Source organism: Protopterus annectens, chromosome 3.part0, assembly GCF_019279795.1.
Source record: "Protopterus annectens isolate FY-2018-M chromosome 3.part0, PAN1.0, whole genome shotgun sequence".
Classification (NCBI taxonomy): domain Eukaryota; kingdom Metazoa; phylum Chordata; order Ceratodontiformes; family Protopteridae; genus Protopterus; species Protopterus annectens.
The window spans coordinates 751,328,517-751,343,285 of NC_056731.1; the positions used below are offsets into that span (position 1 = coordinate 751,328,517).

The following is a 14,769-nucleotide window of genomic DNA, read 5'->3' on the forward strand; positions in this document are numbered from 1 at the left end:
CTCAGATCAAATCGAGAAGATTATCAAGAAATATTGGCCCATTCTCAGACTTCAGGAAGATCTTAAGAATTCTATGCCCAGTCACCCCTCTTTTGTTAGGAAAAGGGGCAGGAATTTGAAAGAACTGTTAGATATTAGGTTAGAGGATCCACAGAATCACAATAGAAAGAAATTAGGCACTTATCCCTGTGGGATGTGCAAGCAATGTCACGCTATGCTAAATTCGGGGTCCTACCACCTTCCCTCTAGAAGATTTAAGTTCCGTTCCAACAAACATTTTAACTGTGAATCCAAGGGTGTGGTCTATCTTGGTTGCTGTGTTATGTGCCATGCTTTTTACATTGGGAAAACCGAAAGGGTGTTTAGGAGAAGGGTTTACGAACACTTCAATGACATCAATGTAAGGAAGGAAGGAAAGTAATGCCTTTTATAAACACTCCTTGACAAGTAAGGACATGGACATAAAGTTTATGGTGTTGGAACAGGTACAACTGGATATATGAGGGGGTAGTTGGGAGTCAAAATTAGAATACCGTGAGCTATTTTGGCAGCTCCGGTTAGACACTACTAGATACCCAGGTCTGAATAACACCCTCAACATCACTAGTGTTTTGAAATTGAGACAAGCTCGTCTATAACACAGTTTAGCAGAACATGACATCTATTGTTTTATCCATTTTTGAATCCATAAGATTTTATAATATGATATATGGAATGTTATACATTGGCAACTCAGATAAGAAATGTTTTACAATGCCAGTTAGTAACTCTAGGTTTTAAATTGGAGTTTTGATTTCACCCCTGATGGTTAAAAGGGGTTACTGCACTTATTTGTATTATAAAACTATAAAAACATTTTACAGAATTGTTTTATGACACATTTTAATAGTTTGTATTCAATTTTAAGTTCATTATGCTATTCAGTCGCCAAGACATTTTTAGAAAATGAATTATTTTTAGAAAATGAATTATTTTTAATGATAATAAGAATGTATTTTAGAATTTCCTTGTATGGTGATTTTCCTGTTGGGAAAGGTCCACAGGAAGTCATGTGATGATTCTGGAAGTATTTAATGTGAATGAACTTCCAGCAATGCTGTTTGCCTTGAGAAAGCCCGCATGTGGTTGAGTGAAAGCGCTTGGAAGATATTGTGGATTTTTACTTTTCCTGGTTACATTAAAGGATCTTTTTGGAGACCTAGCAGCTGTTTGATTTCTTCATCTGCTTATTTTGAAAGCCTTTGTTTACGTGCTTCCGGGTCCTGTGGTGCCAAGTGATTTTAATACCCATTTAAAAGACTGTTTAACTTGAGCATTATTAGAAGGGGGTAATCTAAGGGCGAAAAAGCAGAAATGGTTCACAATTGTATCTTGATAAAGACTATGACAAACCTCTGGATGGTAACTGAAACATGACCCATTTCCTTGAGTGGCTCTAAATAAAAAAAAATGTTTTCCACTTGCACATATATGACTTTCTAGTACTGATTTTTTCTCAACTCCTTTAGTACCTTCCGCATGTCCTCAAAAAAAGGGTGTCTAAAAGATATCAAACTTGTATCATCCAGGCAGCTAGCTGAACAGTTTCTAGACTGGGGTGTATCAAACTCCCTGCATTTTGTGAGTAGATTCTACTCCCGGTATTGTGTGTGTAGATTCTGTCTGCAGAGAAACTTGTGGTAATTGCCCTTGGCCAGAAAGAGAAAAGAAAGAAAGAAGAATCACTGTTGCACTGGCCATAAGAGATTTGCCACTACATTTTTTAGAAAGTCCTTCTGGATCTTTTAAAGAGCCATGGTAATCAGTGGAAAGGGTGAAAAAGCATACAGCAACATTCCCATCTATGCATGAGAATGCATCTGTCTTCCAGGCTGATTGCAAGGAATCATACAGAATATCTTTAGTTGTCTGTAAGGAAGCAAACAGATCTACTTGAGGTATTCCTCACAGTTGGATCATTTCTTGAAAGACCACAGCAGGATGAACCTTCCATGCATGGGAGTCTAACCCGGACTTGCTGAGCCTGTCTGCAATAAGATTTTGCTATGATGGAATGTATGAAGCCTGAAGAGTAAGACTGAGCTGAACTACATCCTCTCAGGCTATCCTAGCCAGTCTGCAAAGAGGGTAGAATCTGGTTGCCTCTGTTAGTTTATGTATTGCATGACTGTGGTGGTGTCTATATATGCTTGCAGAGGTCCTGTGAACCAGAGATGTTTCAAGGCCTTCAAAGCATTAATAACAGCCAACATCTCTCTGACATTTATGTGCTTCTGCCTTTCTACTGGGTCCCACAGAGATTGAACTTTTACCCTTTCTGAAACCACTCCAATGATGGGTCCAAATCATATGGGGTGACTGACTGGAGGGAGAGTCAGAAAGTGCAATGGTAGACCTGGATTGCAAGCTATCTGGTCTGCCCACCATCCAGCCTCCCTCTTTAAGAGATGGCAGAACTGAAATCTGAAAAGTCAAAGAGTGTAGATGTTGAATCCAGACTGATCTCAGGTACCATTATAGTTTTCTCTTGTGAATTACGGCAAAGGGCAGTATGGTCATCAATAGCGCATACCCTGGAATCTGGAGAAACTCCTTCGCAGATGCCTGACTTAGGATGAAGAAACTCAGAAAAAACAAACATGCCCACTCTTTCCAAGACCAAGTCTGACAAGCATCCCAGGAAAATCATTCTCTGAGATGGGATGAGAGAAGACTTCTACAAATTGATTTGAAAACCCAGACTGAGTAAAAATTCCTGAACAGATGCTAGAGACTCTTGAAAGATGGAAAAAGAATCTGCAAAACATAAGACAATCATCCAAATATGGAAAGATATGAAAGCCTTAGAGTCTGAAGTAAGCAATGACTGGAGCTTGGCATTTTGTGAATACCCATGGTGCAGTCGAGAGTCCAAAGAGTAGAAAACAGAACTGATAATGTGAGCCAAACACAGCAAATTCTAAGAAATGCCTGAATTGCTTGACAATAGGAATATAACAATATGCATCTTTTAGATCCAGCTTTACCATGAAAGGTAAATAAAAATCAGAGTTACAAGATTTTGAACTGGTAACATCTTGAGCTTCCTCACCTAGACAAAAAAGTTTAGAACAGAAAGAGCCAACAATGGCCACCAGGATACTTCTGGTTTGGGAACTGTAAATAATAACTGAATAATAACCTTTTCTCAGAAGATTGAGAGGTACTGGTTCTATGAATCCTTGAGACAACATGCTGTGCAGAGGGAACTCTGGTTCCCTGGGCATGAAATAATCCCCTGAAGGGAGGAACTGATTCTTATGCCAAGAGTACCCCCAAAGGATTACACTCAGAACCCAGCTGTCTGAGACTGTCATGCCAAAATGGAAGATAAAGTCTCCAGGGACACACAGAGATTGCTAAGTTGGGAGGAAGGGGAGTCTAAACAAGCAGTTAGCCATGCTGATTGGGAGGATTGTTATTAAGAACTGAAGGCTTTTCCTTTCTTTTTTTAGCCTTTTTCCCAATGTTTTTTAAACCCTGATTGTTGCCTCCATGCTGCTTATACTGTTTATTGAAGAAGGGGGCTGAGGAGGAGGAAATCTATTATTTGGTATGAAAAAGGAGCATTGGAAAATATGAGTCACTCCTTGAATCAGCTTTCCCCTTTCATAACACTTCTTCAGTACCTAATCTCAAGGTTTACCACCCTTAGAATGACTTTGAGAATGAAGTGAAATAAATATCTTTAAAGTTGATGCGGGTGCAGCAGCCTTACAGGAAGAATCATCTGTATCACAAGCACATTTTAATATATAACCAAGAAATACTGCACCAGAGTAAGTCCAAACACTTAGAAACAGGGTAAAAATATTTTTTAATGAAATCACAGTTAAGTGTTTTCATCGTTAGAGCAGCCAGAACTTCATCAGAGTTTACAAGAAACTTGCAATCTACCATTAAACAATGTTCAAAAAGTCATATGATCAAAGCAATTTGACATCACACTAGAAGAACATATGTCAAAAAAAGAAATAAAGGAAATGAATGGTAAAAAAAATGTAAATATTATGCATTTTGTCATGTACATTTAATGTTATAATTTTGTAGTTCTCAGCATCAGTACACTGAATATTGATATATTGTCATGAAATCTTGGGAGTGAACCAGCTTCTAAGTTTAGCTGCCAGAGTAGTTCCCTGTACTTGTTCCTGGTTTCCTGTGGACCATCTGTGGTATTTATGAACAGGAACCTTGTCCAATACAAAAAAACTTAAAACTTGAAATCTTACGTATAACAGAATGCTTGTAAAGTGCGTTTATATATATTTTTATAGCGATGTCATGCATGTGTTCGTAAATTCATCTTCTTAGTGTTCTTTCAGTTTTTACTGTTTAAAAAAGGCACATGGTAAATAGCTGGCCACGTATATAAGACCAGTAATTCCACAATTAACATGTTTACTAGATGTATAGGTTTTGTTACCAACAGCAATAGTAATTTTGCTGCCATTTAAAATATACTTACACTGGTAGCAAAACACACACTTGTATGTTCCCTGTTTTTTTGTTAGTCCACCCCTTTCAAACCTCTCTCTCTCTAAGTGTTTGCTTCTTTTATATGTTGTAAGTGGCTGATCCCCCAAATGTCTTGCCACTTCTGGAAATTGGGAAAGTATGTTCCAGACATACACAAATGAGGGCCATTCAAGAAATAAAAGAAGCAGTCCTGTTACAGACAGTATATGACAGTGACTGGCACTAATCCCATTACATGTCAATGGAATGGGAATACACACTATTTCCTTGTGTCTAACATGACTCATATAAAGCAGACTTGAAATGGATTATGGGAAAGAGAAAGTCTTGAAGAAAAATAAAATCACACTGAAGAAAAATAAGATCACATTGATATGTCAAGCCCCATTGACAGACATTTTGCAGAAAACATATTCAAATTCTATAAGAAGCATTTAGAGTGATTTTTGAGATGTTAAAATAACTCAGAAAACAGAGAGAAAGAGTGAAAATATATTTTTAGCTCTAAGGTGGAGTTTTCCTTTAAAGAGATGTTTGAAATGGGGTGAAAAGCATCACCATGACTAACAAAAAGCAGGAAACATGCAAGTGTGTGGTTTACCACTAGTGTAAGAATATTTTGGAAGGCATCAACATTATTATAGCTACTGGTAAAAAAAAAAAAAACTACACATCTAGTAAACATTTTAGTTGTGGAAGTACTGGTCATATATATGTGGCCAATTGCTTATGTGTCTCTTTTTACATAAGAAAAACTGAAAGAACACTAAAGAAGTGAATTTAAGACCACATGCATGACACTGCTATCAAAAAAAGGATACAAACGCGCTTTACAAGCATTCCATTATATGTAAGACCTCAGATTTTAATTTGTTTTATTTTTGGGCAGTGTTCCTATTAATACCAGAGGTGGTCCCTGGGAAACCAGGACTGAGTACAATGAACTAATCTGGCAGCTAACTTTAGACAGTGGTTCACCCCTAGAACTGAATCTATATCGATATCCAGTACTGAAGCTGAGAACTACAAAATTATAACTTAATCTTGTACATGACAAAATCCATGTTTAAATATTTTTATATTGTTTTTCAGCATTCAGCTTCTTTTTTTATATATATATTTTTCTAGTGTGATGTAACATGACTTTTTGTATATTATTTATTGGTGGATTGCTAGTTTCTTGTCAGTTCTGATGAAGTCCTGACTGCTCTAAGTATGAAACCACAACTGTGATTTCATAAAAGGATTTTACATTATTTCTAAGTGTTTGGACTTACTCTGGCACAGTATTTCTCAATTAATGATGTTTGCTGCTGTGCCTTCCACTTTTCTTTTTTTGGTCCACATTTTAAAAATGTTTTCTCAACTGAGAAACAACTGTAGCAGAAGTATTTAATGAATTCTTTACTTCAGAAGAAGGAAGGTTAATCATTAACTTCTGCAGTTTCTCAAAAGACATGAACCAAAGCTTTAAATTATGATCTTTACAGTTCAAAATCTGGAAAGTTAAAGTGCTAGAATACATTTTCTTCCCCAATGTATTCACTGCTTTTCCATCTTTGCCACAAAGAATGGTATTAGTTGCAGTGACATATTTAGCAGTAGCAGATTTAGACAGTGAATGACTGCTGGGTCTGCTTTAGTATTAAAAAAAATGGTGGTAGTTTATCTGGGGCACCTTATATAACCTCTCATACCTCTTAGGGTTGAAGGTTACTCCAGCAATAAGGCTTGATGCTGAGAGAAAAACATTTATCTAAAAGGGTAATACAGGAGAGACAGGTGCAGCTTTAGGTATCTGTAGCTGCAAAAAACATCATAAAGCATTTTCTGTCTCATGGGAATTTTATTCTGATTCCTCTGAAACATCTATTTCTTATTAGATAAAGATATCAGTGAAAGAAACTTCTTTAGCAGGAAAGTCCAAAGCTATTCTATCCCCAGAAATAAGAAAGCTCAGAGTGAGAATAAACTCATGAATTACATCCCTCTCCTTGCACTGACTGTTCTGCTGACTGACAATTATGTCAGAATGAGAAGGACCACTTTTCTTTTTTTTACTAAAAGGTGATGATGGAAAAGCAGTAATGAGTTCTTTGGAAAATCCCAGGAAAATTGCCCTATCCATGGAAATAAAAAGAAGAGACTGGAAGTTTTTCTTAATACATCTCCCTAAACAAAGACTGGCCCTTTTGTACACTGATCTCAGCATCCACAACCCCATCCTCACCAAGTGAAGACCCTTCACCTGCTCCTTTCACAGGCAATAAGAATAATGGTTCTCCCTTGTCCACTAAGGGCATCCCTACAGCTGCAGAGGATGTGGTGATTCCCCTGGTCTTTGGTGGCTTGGAAAGCTACACCAAGGTGGCTAGGGGAACAAATTCATTAGTCTGAGGAACAACAACTGGACACAACAGAGTCACCCATCAGTGGCTGTGGCAAGGAAGGAGCCAGTCTGACCCTTTTGTTTTCCAAGATAGTGTAAGCATGGAGATTGACTACTGCTTCACTGGTAAGCCAGAGAAGAGGTTTCAGATATGAGTGGTGAAGCCTTGGGGAGTTGTTAAGGAGAATGTAAGACAACAAGTGGTTCTGATGTAAGTAAACCACTAAAAGTCCCTCAGCACACAAAAGTTCAATAAATGTAACTGTTTTTTGGTCAGAAAATAAACTTTTCCTGACAAAAAGTTACACAAACACCAACATGACAACTCAAGTCACTTAACCAGACTGAGACTGAAAAAGCTCCATGGAGCTCAGTGCACTACCCCAGTTACAAATACTACTTCTTCGTCTTTCGGCTGCTCCCATCAGGGGTCGCCACAGCAGATCAACTGTTTCCATTTCTTCCTGTCGTCTGCATCTTGCTCTGTCACACCAGCCACCTGCATGTCCTCTCTCACCACATCCATAAACCTTATCTTAGGCCTTCCTCTTTTCCTGTTACCTGACAGCTTCATCCTTAGCATCTTTTTCCCAATATACTCTGCATCCCTCCTCAGCACATGTCCAAACGAATGCAATCTTGCCTCTCTGGCTTTGTCTCCAAACCTTCCAACCTGGGCTGACCCTCTAATATACGTATTCCTAATCCAGTTAACAAATACACGTAGAATAAAACAAATAAAGTGTAGAGTCCTTCAAGATTTGGAGTTATGAGCAATGCAATTAAAAAAACTATTCTAGATTATCATGCTTAAAATATACTTTCATCCATGCTTCACTTTATTTTGCCCATTTCTTGGAATAATAATATCCATTGGTTCATCAGCTTCATAAAATAGGAGGGTGCATTTGTAAGTTATTTATTATAAATTATTTGAATTATTGCCTCACAGTTCTTAGTTCTCCAGCTTAGTTGCCAACTGTCATGCCTTTGGTGTAGAATCTCCATGTCACTGATTTGGCTTTGTAGGCCTTTACTGTGTGTCCCTGTCTCTTCCCACATCCCAAAGGCATGCTATTAAGTGAAATAGTGATTTCCAAACTTCCCAGAAGTGTGAATGTGTGGTGCACATATGATTATCTGCATGAGTATCCTCCAATTAACCACAGTTCCACTCATAAATGGTTCTCTTACTTATACTTGCTGATTACTGGGAAAGACAATATATCACTTCCTTTCTTAATAGCCATTTTTTTATTCAGAGCAGTGTTCTAAACTTGCTTGGTGCATTAACAAGCGATATTATCTTCACTTTTTCTTAAAAACTCTTCTTTCTGTGTTTAACATACCTAAAAATTATAACTATTCATTTATTCCTGGTATTTTATTTATTTTCCTTGCAGAAGTCAAAATGTTATAGTTTATGTTTTAGGTCTCTGTCAGTACACAACAATAAAAAATGTAAAAAAAATATAGAAAAGATGAGCAAAATTACCTGTATTCCACTATTTCCTGGAAATCCACTTTGACCCTGTAATTTTTAAATAAAACATATTTTAAAAATTTTATATAAAGAATTCAAAATAATACAAGTTATATACATTTCATCATTTGCATGTCCCTTATTTATATGAATAGCTTTTGGCACATGTGCCTGATTGCAGAATTATTTTAAGCATTGAACGGAAACTTCTGATTTATTATAAAACAAGAGTTTTAACTGGGTTATATAAAAAAGAATGAAAACTTGAGCACTGCTGCTTTCAGTTATATTACAAAATTAATAAGTCTAGTATTCTTTTATAATTTACCATAACACACAGATATTTACTGCCACAACAACATTGGAAGACAGCATGATTATAAGGATATGGGATAATACTGCAATTCTTATAATAGCCATGTATGTGCAGTGATATGCTATACATACTCCTTTGTACACCATTCATAAGGCAGACATCTTAACTAAAGACATAATAGCAGTGCAGCTCCAGTTACTTTGTGTTTGTTCATGATTTACTGTGAATGTGGCTTAAGTAGCTATACATCAAGTGGTACTGAGGCTAGGTTGACATTACAAAAGCAGCAGAAATAAGTGAAGGATGTATAAAAAAGGGCCATTCCAGGAAGAAAACTCATGCAGACTAAATAAGTGTGTGAGTAAAAGACAGATAAACAAGGTAAAAGTATGTGTACTGTAATGATATGGCAAGTGCCAGCAGAGCCAGCTGGAGTTTTGTAAAGAGCGATATGTCCTTTAAATATCAAACTGATTTATACAAGATGCATGTGTTACAAACGTATTAAAGCTGCATATCATTTGTATATTAAACTGACTTTTGACAGATGGTTATGCTAAAAATGTATTTGTGAGCTCTGTTTGTGTTGAAATGTATCAACAGTGCACCCTGCTGTAATGAAGAGAAATGTACATTTATTATTGTAGCTGAATTAAATGTATATGTTTTAATAGAGGATACTGGCACAGTAGATGTTAACTTTAAGAAAAATAAGGGAAATGTAAATGAGCTGTTAAACCATTAAAAGGCACCCCACAAAGCTGAATAGGACCGGAGATGCTGGGTCTATGGAAGAGCATTTGTTTATTAGCTCAGTGAAAAGAGGGGAAGCCCCAGGTCCTGCCATAAACATTTGGATGTGTATTGTGGTCATTTGAGCTAAATTCCTTTCTCATCATCAAAGGGGAATACTGTGAGAACCTAGAGTCAGGTGACAAGATGAAGTCATTCTGCCTGCTCTCTTGGAAATTATATTTTAGGTATTACAAAGAGAAATCTCAGAGTATTGATATTCTGTTTGGGAAGCCTGGCTAGAAAGACCCTCACTCACAGCATCTTAGCTTGCAGTATTAAGTAACTTAACTATGGAAAAGTCACTCTCTTACATTCAATCAGGAATATAGTGAAGCTTAGTTTAGATATTGTTTTTCTTTATTTGACTGAGTCTGTCCATCAATGTTCTTTTCAATATTTCCTTTGATTTGAACTCTGTGTTTTACTGTGACTATATATCCAGTATTTTCATGTACTTTTATTAATTATAAAATATATTTAACACTTTTATTGTGGCTTGTCCTTGTAGAAAGTATCTAACCTTGGAGAGTGCTTATATTTATTTGGTGACACTAAGTGGCCCACTCCAGAAGGCCTAGTCATCTTGGTGAACTACTACCAATTGTATTAGTATTAATATTACACAGTATAATTGGATACCCTTTTAAGAACCTTATAGTAACTGACTGGTGGCAGTGAAAACTACTTTATAGTCCGGGTAAAGTTGGTAGAGTAGGTAATATGTATCAGCCTTTCCCTGGTGCTCGTGCGTGTGTGTGTGTGTGTGTGTGTGTGTGTGTGTGTGTGTGTGTGTGTGTGTGTCTATGTGAAAATTAAATCTTAAAGAATGTGTTTGTCAGCTACTTGGGGCAAGGACATGAAGCACTGAGTTTACAGAGAGGGTGCTAGAGGACTTGGCTTGGATACTCGGCTGAGGATCTAACCCTACAGCTGTACCAGTGGGAAGTCTTACTGTGGACCTGGAGGGAGACCGATAAGGAGACATAAAGACCCCAGGCTCAGTGTGTTCCCTGAAGGGAAATTGTACTTGATGCAGAGAGGTCTGCATCTGGAAATACTGAGTGTATCCATTTGTATTCCAAGTGCATGTCCTTCTGCACTGTCAGTGGTGAGGATTCAGGCTCCTTGATCACTGGTCTAGCATGGGAATGACACATATTGGTAGCCATCACATATTGGTAGCAGTGCTGGGCATCACATTATTGGCTGGCAGTGGTGGGACTATCACATGTTCACATATTGGAGAGCAGTGGTGTGGATATTGGGTCTATATCAGATAATCAAACTTTTAAAAGTTCGAACACCATATGGTCGAGACCATATGTTCGAACACTTAAAAGTTTGAAAATAAAAAAAAAAAAAAAAACAGAAAAACCTGCTTAAGCAGGGAGGAAAGCCCCCCTGCACCCCTGCACCCCCCGCTCTTTAAATATACCAATTCCAAGAAAGCACTACAGTGCAGACAATGGAAAACTTCCATTGCCGCATTGTAAGGGGATCTCCATTGAAACGTTCGAACTTTTAAAAGTTCAGTCATATGGTGTCGACCATATAACATTCGAACTTTTAAAAGTTCGACAATGTGATAGGAACCCTGGATGTTGAACTCCTGTAGCCTGTAAGAAGTGGTCACTAAAGAAGGTGTGTGTACTCTCAAGCAGCCACATGGTAGACATTTAGACTGTTATATCACAATAGTTTTATTTATTTTTGTTAGCTTAGTCAGGGAGAGCAGGCAGGGATGTCAGCAGAGGATTATGGAACGCTAACAAGGAACCAGTTGACTGAGATGTGCCAAGTCAAAGGACTGGGTCATGCCAACCTGACTAAAGGGGAAATGACTGCAGCCTTAATAAAGGCTACAGCACAGACCAGCAACCAGAAGGATAACCAGTCTGTAGATAGGGACTTGGAGCTCTCAGAAACAGGACATTTCAGCTTTTCCTCAGAGGACTTAAAAACCCATCTGAAGTTAAAGTCACTTGAACTGGAGGCCAAAGAATCAGCAGAGTGAATGCGGCATTTGGAGGATGAAGAAAAAGAGAGACTGAGGTGTCTGGAAGCCAAAGAAAATGATAGGCAGAGGCAACATGAAAAGGAAATAATGACTCTTTGCAGGCTCGTGGAGGTAATGGGGAAGGGAGTAACCATACCCCAGAAGTAATCAGTAAACTTCCTCCTCAGTACCAAGATGGTGATAATTTTGATAGTTTTATTCATATGTTTGAAAGAGTATGCAAAGAGTATAATGTTGAGAGGGATTTGAGGGATTTGAGTACAGTTCGTCACCACCTTACCATGGTAAAGCTGTAACTGTTGTTTCTAAATTGTCTAATACTGATTGTTTAGATTATGATCAAGTTCAGCTTTGTTTATTAACACCTGAAGCTTGCAGAAAAACGTTTTGTGAGCATAGAAGCAAGGCAGATGAAAGTATATGTAATTATATTGCTGAACTAAGCACTTATTTTCATAGGGGGACTGGGAGAGTAGAAAAGGAAAAAAAGCAAGTAGGTGCATTTGACAACATTTCTGGAGATGTTTTGATATGACAGACTGCATACCTGAAGCCAGGACTGGTGATTTGGTTACTTCAGGGAGGGAGCTACCCTGTAGCATTGAGACTGAAGGTGAGCCACATCTGCTGGTGGGTACTAATGTTCTCTTGGACACACTGAATGCAAGGGCAAAGGTGATTAGTTATATCCAGGCTGTCAGTGAGGCACCACTGTCAAAGGATACCCGACATCCTGTGGAGGAGGCACTGGGAAGAGTTACAAAGAAAGAGCTGAGACAGGCTCAGTTCTCAGACCCTACATTACAAGGCTTGAGGGAGGTAGTTAGGGAGGCTCCTGATTCTCAAGGAAAAGGGGATTCTATATACTGGAACAAAGGGCTATTGTATAGAGAGAGTGGACCCCTTAGGGGGAGCTAGAAGGTGAGGTAATACAGCAGCTGGTTGTGCCTACAGCCTACCTTCTGGCACTTCTAGCCATAGCCCATGACATTCCCTTTGCAGGTCATATGGCAGAAAGCATACCAAGAGATGTATTATGCAGAACTTTTATTGGCCTAGGATTGCCAGGGATGTAACAGGGTACTGCAGGACCTGTGGGCAGGGCGAGGCAGGAGACAAGGTCAAAGCTCCCTTTGCCTGTGATACAGTAGCCATTTCAGTGGGTAGCTATGGATATTCTGGGGCCTCTGAGTACCCCAACTTCCACAGGAAAGAAGTGTATCCTAGTGGTAGTAGATTATGCTACTAGGTATCCTGAGGCGGTGGCTCTGTCCTCCATCTAGGCAGAGAAGGTGGCAAATGGTTTGCTGCATATTTTCAGCAAGGTAGGTTTCCCAAGAGAAATATTGACTGACAGAGGTGCCAATTTCATGTGTCAGACCTGCTGGCTTGTCTGTGGGAGTGTTGTCGGGTGAAGAACCTAAAGACAATCCACTACCACCCCCCAGACTAATGGTCTTGTGGAAAGGTTAAACTCTATGCTAAAGACCATGCTACCAGTATTTTCAGACCAGTTTAAGAGAGAGTGTAACAGATATTTGCCATATCTATTGTTTGCATACAGGGAGGTGCCCCAGGAATCCACAGGTATTTCTCCCTTTGAGTTGTTATATGGGCATAGAGTGAGGGGGCCTTTAAATTTGATTTGTGATAAGTGGGAGGGTGAGTGTGAATCCCACAAACAGTCTGTTGTGGCATATATCCTATGCCTCAAGACAAGGCTTAGAGAGCTCCTGGGCTTGGCCCAGGAGAACTTGGCAGGAGCCTAACAGCAGAAAAAGGTCTGGTATGACAGGAATGCTCGAGCCAGAGAGTATGCTGTGGGGCAGCAGGTGATGGTTCTCATTCTTGTCAGACACAGTAAACTGCAGGCAGCTTGGGCGGGACCCTTCAAGGTGGTAAGGAAGGTCAGAGATGTTAACTGCATGGTAGAACTGCAAGGCAGAAGGCAGGGGCACAAATTGTACCATGTTACCATGATGAAGCCTTACAATGATAGAGAGGCCCTTGTGCTGAGTATTTGCAGTAGATGGCAGGAGGAATCTGAGGGGGATCTGGTGACTGATCTCAGTGAGGCTCAGACTGACACCTCAGTGCAAAGAGTAGTAATGTCCCAGAGGCTATCCCCTACCCAGGTTTGAGAAATCTGAGGAGTGTTACAGGAGTTTGGAGACATGTTCACTGGGAAACCAGGATACACCCACCTGGTGCAGCACCATTTGGATGCAGGGCCGCAAAGACCTATAAAACAGGCCCCTTACAAGGTGTCTGAGTGAGTCAGACTAACTCTGAGGGAGGCTATACATGAAATGTTGGAACTGGGAGCAATCCAGGAGTCCAGCAGTCTCTGGGCTTCCCAGTGGTGCTGGTACCAAAGAAGGATGACAGCACCAGGGTCTATGTGGACTGCAGGAAACTAAATAGCCACACAGAGTCAGATGCTTACCCCATGCCTAGAACAGATGAAGCCCTAGAGCAGCTGGGTGGGGCTAAGTATATGACTACTTTTGATCTTACCAAGGGCTACTGGCAGGTGCCCTTGTCTTCCAATGCTAGAGAGTGAGGTCAGTCTTTGACTCCTTTTGGTTTGTATGAGTTCATGAAGATGCCCTTTGGGATGAAAAATGCCCCATGGACTTTCCAAAGGGTGGTAGCTCATATCCTAGCAGGAGCAAAAGATTATGCCTTTGCTTACTTGGATGATATTACCACCTGTAGCCATTCTTGGCAAGACCACTTTCAGCATGTCATGGAGGTGCTAGGCAGACTGCAGAGGGCAGGGTTGACCATTAACCCCAGAAAGTATCAGGTGGGTATAGTAGAGGTCTCTTACCTGGGGCACAGTGTGGGGAGTGTTAAGATCAGGCCAGAACCTGACAAAGTGGAAGCCACTCAGGCATGGCCTGCCCCTGTTACCAAAAAGTAAGTGAGGGACAGCCAGGTACTATAGAAAGTTTGTCCCCAATTATAGTACCATAGCAGCTCCCTTCACAGACCTGAGAAGGAAAACAGGCCAGATAAGGTAGTGTGTACTCCAGAAGGTGAGCAGGCATTCCAGAAGCTTAATGGGGCTTTGGAAGGACTCCCTGTGTTTGCTAGTCCAGATTACAGCAAATAATTTGCTGTGCTGGTAGATTCTTCAAACCATGAGGTGGGAGCTGTACTTAGCCAGGTTTCTTCAGAGGGAGAAGAGGACCCAGTGGTATATCTAAGCCACAGACTCCAAACCAGGGAGGAATGTTATATAGCTG

At 39.6% G+C, this 14,769-nt stretch overlaps 1 protein-coding gene across 1 annotated transcript in view; it reads right to left on the reverse strand.

Annotated features, from left to right (window-relative positions):
• The window catches only part of LOC122796922 (collagen alpha-6(VI) chain-like), a 183,728-nt gene that overhangs the window by 76,932 nt on the left and 92,027 nt on the right, over positions 1-14,769 (reverse strand). The window contains exon 5 of the mRNA XM_044065689.1: positions 8,403-8,438. Coding sequence (XP_043921624.1) covers positions 8,403-8,438 — 36 coding nt within the window. The remainder of the gene's footprint in view (positions 1-8,402; positions 8,439-14,769) is intronic.